Genomic DNA, 10,139 nt, shown 5'->3' on the forward strand with positions numbered 1-10,139 from the left:
TCAATAAAAGACTGAAGCATAAAATACATAAGTTATGATAAAATTTTGCAGAAGATGAACATAAGAGTTCAATGGGAAAAAATACAATGTTAAATTTCCAACTATTAATGAAGAGCTTGTTCAAGCATTTTCAAATGCATAATGGTAGACATTTAGATCCTACTGGGTGAAAAAATATATTTTTTATATCAATATTTACAACACAGGATTACTCTCTACAACTATTTAAGCTGTTAAGAAAACGAAGGGCCAAGGTGGCGTCACTCGCCCACCAGGACAGCAAATCAAGACTTAACTGCAGTTTCAACCTCTCCAAGAGTGAAATTTTAAGCCAATCAATCTGGATTTTCTGGTTGGCACCAAGGAGGTAATCCTCTCCCCTAGAGGAAGATGAGGTAATCCACCTAAGACTCTCCCTTCTTCTCCCCTAAGGAAAGAAGTTCTGGCCCGAAACAATCTTTTCTTTTGCTAATAACTTCTTGCCCCAACCTCCTCCCTCCTTCCCATAAAAACCTTACCTTTTGCACAACTTTGGAGCTCCCCATACAAGCTAGGTGTGGTGCTGACTGATTCACGTGTTGATTAAAAAAGCCAATTAGATTTTCAAATGTTCTTGGGTGAATTGCTTTTTTGTTTTAATCAAAATTTATAATGAAAACCTTTTAAGTCAATTTCACTTTAATATTTATTTTGAGAGACCGTGCGCGCGCGCGCGCACACGCGCGCGCGCACACACACACACACACACACACACACACACACACACACACACACACACGCGCGCGCGCGCGCGGAGTGGAGAGAGAGAATCCGTGCTGTCAAAACAGAGCCCAACATGGAGTTCGACCTCAGGACCATGAGATCATGACCTAAGCCAAAAATCAAAAGTCAGACGCATAACCGTTAAGTCAATTTTAATTTTTTTTTAATGTTTACTTTACAGAGGGACAGAGTGCAAGCGGGGGAGGGGAGGGAGGGGAGAGAGGGAGACACAGAATCCAAAGCAGGCTCCAGGCTCAAAGCTGTCAGCACAGAGCCCGACGCAGGGCTTGAACTCTCGAGCCATGGGATTGTGACCTGAGCCGACGTCAGACGATTAACGGATAAGCCACCCAAGGGACTCAAACTGTTAGGTCAGTTTTAAAATGCACAAGGAATATGGTAAATTTTCAAAAATTTTAAGAGAAAATTGGGCAAATGTTTGAAGGACACTCTTTTAAAAGAGCATGTGTTCTGGTCCTAGCTCAATCACTTACTAGTTGGGTGGTCTTGGACAAGTTCTTGAATCTCAATTTCCTCATCCATAAAATGGGATAGTATCTATTTCATACACTTATTGTGAGCATAAATGAGGTAATAACATGGAAAGCTACCAACACAGTTCCTGATACCAAGTACACACCTTATAAATGTTGACTATTGTTCTTTATCTTCCACAGTGCCTACCTAGCACAATGATGAGCACTCTTAGGGATTCCAAGGTGTTTGACAGTATGCAGACAGAAAAACATCAAGTTATGTTTTTCTTTAATACCATAAGACTAGGAAATATATCCTTATTAGTTTAAACCAAGGCATCAGAATTCAAAGAGATAAAATAGAGCATAAAAATTAGCAAGACCCAACTTGGACCAATTAACACTTGATTAGCACTTACTACATACAGGATACTGCACTATACTATCTTATACCCACGTTATTGCATTAACTCATCACAATAGCCCTCTGAACTAGGTATTTTTGTGCCCGGTTTACGGATATGGCAACTGAGATCAGAAAAGTTAACTTTCAAAAGCTCTTCAATTAATCATTCCAGAAACTATAAAAAAGAAATACAAAATTTTCCACTGTGAAAATATGTAAGAGGCAAATCAAAACGATGTAGTAACATCAGTAAGTCTCAAAAAAACAGCACATGGGCTTAGGAGCTGGCTTATAGAACAAACTTTCTATGATAGAAAACTTCTCAATCCCTTTGTACCAGTTTTTCAAATTTCAGTCAAGGACGATATGTGTCAGACTCCCGTAGGATGCTTCCTAAAAATGCAGATTCTTGGGTTTTTAGAACAAGAATCTATAGGCAAGCGGCCACAAGTCTGCATGTTACCAAAGATCCCAGGTGAACCCAGTGCTGCTAGTGTTTTTAGAAGCTCTGCTTTCTTGAATCTTTTGAACCAGTGTGATGTACAAAAAGCATATAGGAGTTGAAAAGACTTAGGTTTAAAATCTCGCCGCACTGCGAATCCTAAACCTGAGTAAGTTACTTAACCTCATGGTAAAATGGAAACGGTTGCACCCAACTTAGAGCAAGAAAACCTACATAAAAGCACCCACTACAGTATACAGAGATGGAAGGTGCTTAATAAATGGTTGCTATTATCTTCAGAAGCAGAATAAAATCCCCCACCTCGACTCCCTATGCCCTCTAGTCATCCTCTCTGGGTAGCCAAGGCAGCCATTTCCTCACCACCAACTACTACCTGCCTTCTAACCCTCAGTTCCTGTGACACCGCTCTTAACTCTGCCAAAAAGAACTGCCAACAACAATGAACAATACGCAGTCCTCCCCTCCCCGTGAGTTCTCAGCTCTAACTCCTATGGCCACTTCCCTTTTTGGGATTCTAACTTTACTTTGCTTCTTTACCACTCTTCATGCTTCCTCTCACTCTTCTCTCCAGCCCTTCACTACTCAATGTCGGTATTCGCCTAAGTTTCATCTTCAGCCTTTTTGGTTTCTCAGTCTAGTCTACAGACTAACCATGCACCTTGTGTGCTGTTTTAGTCACTACTGATACTCTGATAACGTCCAAATCTTTGGCCCCGGCTCTTCCTCAGCTCCCTACTATCCATATTGTGAAAAGAAATAAAAGGAAACCTCGTTTAAAATGGAGCCGGGAGGCCAGCAGGGAGAGTTCTCAAGTCCCTACTGCTGGCGGTCAGCTGCAGACCCAACAAGAAGAGACCTACCTTCCAGGTCCATTCTGCCTGAGCTACTAAGTCCTGTCCCAACAGGAGGTAGGAAATTTTCCTCCTTTCCCCACCCCCACAACAGCCCAGCCAGGAAGAGACTTCACAGCTCAGCCAAAGAAGGGCCACTCCACCTTGAACTTCCAGGTTACTCCAATGGACTTCTGGTTTATAAAGGCCCTCCCAACTTCCCTCTTTCCTCCGTAAAACAGCTTACTCCTCCTTTGTTCTCCAGACTTGCCTAGGGTTTTAATGTAGCTTACTTGTCCCAGATTGCAATTCTCTGCTATAAAAAAAAAAAACAAAAACAGAAACAATTTTTGTTGGTAAAGTAACTGGCAGTTTTATTTTTAAGGTTAACAATACACAGCTCCCACCGCCTGCTGAGCATCTCTGTCTGGATGCTCCAAAGTTCCCTTAAAATCGGTGTTAAAACTTGTTCTCCCCCCAATTTCAATTTTCTTTCCTCTCCCATTTGCTCCTCACCCCTACAGGGACAGGGTGGGAAGGAGGAACACAACCTTCCCTACTATTTCCTATTTAACCAATAAACTAGTGCAGGAAGCGATGGTCATTCAAGATTCCTGCCTCTACTCATGTTTTTCATATATTCATAACAATTCTAAGAGAAAAATTTAGAATGTGTGACTCTAAAGAGGCCCATCATATAAGACCAAAAAAAGTTCAGAATGGCTTATTTCATGGGTTATTTCCATAATTAAAAGTTTGAAGTTTGCGTACCATATTGTTATCTCTGGGAGAGATGAGATTAAGGGCTGTTCATACTTAATATATTTTACATACATATGTATATTTCATCTTTATTTCTTTCCCATTTGAATTTTTCACAATTAGCATGTAAGCTATATAATAAAAGTAAACAACTTAAAATATACCAAAATGTTTTAAACCGTATACAGGCAATGACAGCCTCTGTAACATGGGCATCTGTCAACATTAGACAACTATCTAGGAAATGGATTTTGATAGAATTCTCTTCCCAATAAACACCAAGTTTTCATTTGTCTTGATTTTGTTTTAAATAGACCAGGAAGTTTTATTACGGCACTGAAGAATGGTATTAAAAGAAATCTGGTTAAGGAAATAGTTCTAGAGAGAGTAAACAGTTCAAGAATTTAAACAGTGCCACTAAGGTACAAAATAATATCCCTAAAAATAAGATGTTTTAAATAGATCACACTTCTACAGTCTTAGATGCACTTGGGCAAAATCCTCTATATCTAATATCATAAGGTACTTAGAAATTCACTCATTCTATGCAACTCCAAGGTCTACTACAGTATACAACTAGGACAAAATTCTTAGATAACGGAATCAGTTTGGCCAGGTAGGCTATCTACTCAGGCAATATTTTCCTCATTAGCCCATAGAAATATATCCTTGAGACTGAATTCTTAACCTAAAAGCAGAGACCTGAAGTGCTAAGCAAGTGTCTTATAGAATACCTTAGAGTTTCTCTTATCTTAAAGGCCATTTAGCTTTTAGTTATCAATGAGTTTCATGCATATAGATAAAGGGAAGGTAACACTGGTCTACTGGACCATCTGGCAAAGAATTAGTAACCAATATTGCTTGAACTGAAGATTAATTTTATTCTTTATACCAGTATAAGTAGGAAAGCAAAAGAAAGATTATTAGGTTGAAATTCAAAGGCTTCAAAGTCTTAATGTCTACCCTCCAGGACATACTGAACTTCTGTGAGGAAAGGGTCTTTATCTAGTTCACTGCTCCACCCCCAGCTCCTCATAGTGGCACATGCTAAGAACTCCAGAAGTGTAACGAACCAACTGATGAAAACACTTTAATTTAAAAAAATATGGGACGCCTGGGTGGCTCAGTTGGTTAACCATCGTCCAACTTTGGCTCAGGTCATGATCTCACAGTCTGTGAGTTTGAGCCCAGCATCGGGCTCTGTGCTGACAGCTCAGAGCCTGGAGCCTGCTTGAGATTCTGTGTCTCCCTCTCTCTCTGCCCCTCCCCTGGTCATGCTCTCTCTCCCTCTCTCTCTCTCCCTATTAAAAAAAATTATACATATATGTGTGTGTGTATATATATATGTATACATACATACATACATACATAAATAAATAAATAAATAAGGCACCTGGGTGGATCAGTCAGTTGGGTGTCTGACTCTTGATTTCGGTTCAGGTCATAATCTCCCGGTTCGTGGGATCAAGCCCCAAGCCAGAACCTGCTTGGGATTCTCTCTGCCCCTCTCCCACCCAAGTACTCTCTCAAAATAAACAAACATTAAAAAAAAGAAGAAGAAGAAAGTCAGGGTTTTTTTATTTTTAATGTTTATTTTTGAGAGACAGGGTGAGAGTGGGGGAGGGGCAGAGAGTGAGGGAGACACAGAATCGGAAGCAGGCTCCAGGCTAGAAGCTGTCAGCACAGAGCCCGACACGGGGCTCAAAGTCACGAACCATGAGATTATGACCTGAGCCAAAGTCGGACGCTCAACCAACTGAGCCACCCAGGTGCCCCAATAAAGTCAGTCTTAAAGAGTTGGAAAAGAATGAGTCATCAAATCCCAACCTCCTCCCCAAGTAGAATTTCCTTCTTTCAACATTTTACATTTCCAAACACCTCCTTGGGGAACTCATGAACTTAGAAGCACATTACAGTTGTGGAATAGATCCAAACCCCCTGCTTCTATTTCTCCCTCCCACTTCAAGCCCTTCTAAGGTCATGATCTCCCAAGTGGGGTGTATGAATACCAGAGAGTATAAGAGTTGATCTATAGGTATGTTAGAAGAAAATTAGGCATTCCATTTGCAATTTCTCACAGTTTTAGATTTAAAAGTTGTACCACTACTTAATACACAAATGGGCACTGGCACGCTCGCTCAGGCCAGGCAGCCAAATGACACAAAGGGAAGAACAGTAGTCCCACAATGGGGAAAAGCCAAGAGTGGCGCCCTCACCTGGATATTCATTCCACGTCAGCATCCTGAAATTTATTTGGGCATACGTTCTACAGAATAAAAACAGACCTAAACACAGAATCCTTTTAAAGAGAACATGACAATAACTTTCTGATTTCCTGGCAGTTTTCTTCTACAGAAAGGGTTCCAAATAGACTAATCATTTATGAGATGACCCATGGCTATCAGCAGTATATGCTACCTAGCAGGTATATTCCAAAAAACAAAACACGTTTTATATTTGCAAAGTAAAGACATTACTTTTTTTTTTTTTAGAGACTTTATTTTTAAGTAATCTCTACACCCAACGTGGGGCTCATAGTCACAACCACTCGATCAAGAGTCACATGCTCCTCTGACTGAGCTAGCCAGGTGCCCCGAGGTATAGCTTTAATAATGAGAAAATAACTGCTCCTGGGAACGTGAGTTCGAGCTCCGCATTGGGCTCCATGCTGGGTGTGGAGTCTACTTAAATAAAAAAAATTTTTAGGGGCACCTGGGTGGCTCAGTCAGTTAAGTGTTCGGTTTTGGCTCAGGTCATGATCTCGCAGTTCATGGGTTCGAGCCCTGCATCAGGCTCTGTGCTGACAGCTCAGAGCCTGGAGCCTGCTTCGGATTCTGTGTGTGTCTCTCTCTCTCTGCCCCATCCCCGCTCATTCTCTGTCTCTCAAAGGTGAATAAACGTTAAAAAAAAAAAAAAATGTTTTTTAAATAAACAAAATAGGTTAAAAAAATTTTTTTAACATTTCTTTATGAGAGAAAGAGAAATGGAACGTGAGCAGGGGAGGGGCAGAGAGCAAGGGAGATACAGAATCCAAAGCAGGCTCCAGGCTCCGAGCTGTCAGCACAGAGCCCCACGCAGGGCTCGAATTCATGAACCGTGAGATTAAGGCCTGAGCTGAAGTCAGATGCTTAACCCACTGAGCACCCCCCCAGGCGCCCCAATAAAATAGCTTTTAAAGTTAATTTATATATATGTGTATATATATGTGCATATATGTGTATGTACATATATATAAATGCAACAACTTCAATTAACTATCAAGAAAAACTGAGATCAAGGAAGAAAGGAATGTCACAGCCCACTGCAACACAACCCTGTGCATAATTGATGGCAGAGAATTAAAACATTACTAATGTCACTAATGACATGATTCTTCCATTCGAACCTATAAATCTTCGTGAGGCATCTTTTATTTTTTCAGAGACAAAGTGATTAAAATCAAAAGCCAAAAGCAACTGAATTTGGAATCAGAACTTTGAAGAGTTATTATCTAAGTGTCACATCAAAATTTATCCTAGTTCATACACAGCACACTCTAAAAAATAAATCGACAACATCACATGTTTACTGGATGCTTCGACAAATTCTTCCCCTTCAAGGAACAGAACCATAATCTTCAGATCAAGTCTAGCCATAAATCATTTTGTCAACAATCCTGAAGTCAAACAGTAAATTCAAATACCACCACCTCTGACTTCCCATGAAGATTAAAACTACACAAATAAAGTGCCTAGCACAGTGTCTGAAATAAACAGATGCTCAATAAACATTAACAGCTCTTTCCCTGGCTTGAAGCCATGTGATTAGTGAAGAAATAGGGGCTTAAGATTTAGGTTTGAATTCTCATGGTACCACTTGCTAGCTGTGTAACATATTATTTAACTCCAACTTTAAAATGGAAATAATAATACCCATCTTATAAGATCAATGTGAAAAGTCATTAAAGAATAATTCATACAGTTATTCAACCCACAAAAGAATAAATATCCAATCCAGGACACCTGGGTGGCTCAGTCAGTTAAGCGTCTGACTTAAGGCTCAGGTCATGATCTCACTGTTTGTGAGTTCGAGCCCCACGTGGGGCTCCTGTGCTGACAGCACAGAGTCTGAAGCCTGCTTCATATTCTGTGTCTCCAGCTCTCTCTGCCCCTCCCCCACTTGTGCTTGCACTCTCTCTCTCTCTCCCTCTTGCTCAAAACTAAATATTTAAAAGAATTTTAATAAAATAAATAAGTGCCCAATACTCCTCCTTTAAGATAGCTTACTCATATCTATACCAAAAGTATAGATTCATGGGTCACCAAACTTAAAAATATCCATCACAATCCCTACCTTCTGCTAAGAATTACAGCAATATTGTACCCTGACACAGTGCATAGCATGGAATGTATACTCCGTTAATGTTTACTAAATTCAGGTGAATGACCATGTCCACGGGCACTTAGCTAACTGGCAGCCTGGGCTAGCCTGATCTAGTCAGGTGTGGGGCTGGGTCTACTGAAACCAGGGCTCTTTCCACTACCATTTGAACTCTCCCTAGTTAAGTCATCTACTCACCGAAAAAAATTATATGTTTATCCATACTAGTACAAATTAATTGAAGGGTCATAATAAGGTGTTACCCATAATTTGAATTTTTCAGGTTTCTGTGGCTAAAGAAGTCATTACTCTATTAAAATACTTTTATATAAAAGGAAAAAAAAACATTTGTTGTTATTGTTGTTGTTTTTACACAGCTTCTATGGGGGGGGGGGGTTCCTTTTGTTTTGCACAACTACCACCGGAAAGTCACCTATGTTCCTTTCTCCTAAATGTCACCTGTGTAGGATTCAAATGCTAGCAGCAAACTGTAGCGCAGCAAGTAAAGGGCTGGGGGAAGGAGAAAAGCCGTCCCATTCGTGTTCAACTCCGGACTGAATACAGTGTAAGCAGACTACCATGCCCTGAACATACAAATGCAGGCACATCTGCACGTGGGGAGTTTAACCATACGTGAAGCACCTGTAAGACACACGGAGTCAACTCACAGCCTCGGGATGACAAGCCGACAACAGGTTTTTTAAAGGGTCTGAAACTCGCAGCTTCAGCGCTCTCGCAACACCTGTTTGCGATCTGTCACGTGAAGCAAATAGGCGTAATTCAACGGCACCACCCGGGCCACACAACCACTCGCAGGGTGGCCCTGTAGACGTACCATCAGGCAAAAAAAAAACCAGGCAAACCGGCAAGAGGCCTTCGCCTAACTTGCCTTCCAGATAGCAAACGCCGTACCGACAGTCCGCGGGGTTCAAACAGCCCACCCAGAATAAATAAAGGAATACGAATTGTGACATCCCCAAAGGTCCTCCCTCATCCTTCAGCTTTCCAGAGTGTCATCCCATGAAATAGGATTTGTTTGCCACAGAACCCCGCGACCCCTGCTACGCCAGGGACAGCGCGGGTCGCCTCCTTCCAGGGACCCGTTGCGGCCAGCGTCAAAGACCCCAAAACCACTGACGCAACTGCTTCCCTCAGTGGAGACTCCATCACGTCTGTTAAGTTTCAGAAACACGTGATTTGGGGACGCAAACTTGCTAGAAACGGGCTAAACACTTGAACACGTTTCTGTGAGCCCCTGGCACACTCCACTTGGATCCCAACCATTCCCAGGGAGGGGCTGCCCGTCACCAATCCTGGGTGACACGCGTTCAAACCGCCCCAAGGAGGGCAGCGAGACCCTCCGAGCCTGCCGCCGGCCGCTCTTACCCATTTGTCCAAAGGGACTTGGGCGAGGGACCCGGTGCCCTGGTACAGGTCCAGGCTGAGCTGCTCCAGGCTCAGCTTCTCCTGAAGGAAGTGGCCCAGGTACCTCTGCAGGAGGTACCGACAGGCCCTCTTCTTGATGGACTCCGAAAACGGCCAAGGCATGACGAGGGCTGGCCGCGGGGCCCGCGGGGACTGCAGGCGGCGGCTCCGGCCCTGGGGCCCAGGCTCCGGCCCTGGGGCCCAGGCTCCGGCTCCAGGCCGCGGCGGCGGCGCCTCGGATCCCGGCCGGCGTCCCCGGTCCGCGGCAGGGCCTAAGCCCGGGACGGCCCCTCCATGCCCGCTCGGCGCCGGGCGTCCCTCAGGGCGACCCCATCGCCGGCGCCGCGTCGCTCGCGCTAGGCCCGGCAGGGACCAGGCGCGGGGGAGCCCCCGTCGCCCCGGGCCCGGGACACCTCCGGGAGGATCCTACTCGGCACAGAGAGGGGATGCAAGAGAACACGCGGGGAAGCGGCAGGGCCCGAGGCAGGTACTTAGGCACCCTCCTCCACCGCCGCCGCCGCGCGTCGAATTTGTTGTCATCCGCGGGGCGCGCTCCCGGCTCTGGGGCGCTCCCGGCTCTGGGACGCTCCCGGCGCGTTCGCGAGACCCACGCTCGCTGCGCGCCGCCGGTCGCTGGCGGAAGTGACGCCACACTA

At 43.9% G+C, this 10,139-nt stretch overlaps 1 protein-coding gene across 6 annotated transcripts in view; it reads right to left on the reverse strand.

The window, feature by feature from the left end:
* Positions 1-10,113, reverse strand: part of ATG2B (autophagy related 2B) — a 79,678-nt gene extending 69,565 nt beyond the window's left edge. For 5 of the 6 annotated variants that reach the window (XM_053224912.1, XM_027066566.2, XM_027066564.2 and 2 more), the window contains exon 1: positions 9,445-10,112. In XM_053224912.1, the coding sequence (XP_053080887.1) occupies positions 9,445-9,606 (162 nt within the window). In that variant the 5' untranslated portion in view covers positions 9,607-10,112. Of the gene's footprint in view, positions 1-9,444 lie in introns of all 6 variants that reach the window. The other variant, XM_027066568.2, reaches the window with a different exon arrangement.
* Positions 10,114-10,139: the final 26 nt, after the last annotated feature.

This window comes from Acinonyx jubatus, chromosome B3 (assembly GCF_027475565.1).
Source record: "Acinonyx jubatus isolate Ajub_Pintada_27869175 chromosome B3, VMU_Ajub_asm_v1.0, whole genome shotgun sequence".
Lineage (NCBI taxonomy): Eukaryota > Metazoa > Chordata > Mammalia > Carnivora > Felidae > Acinonyx > Acinonyx jubatus.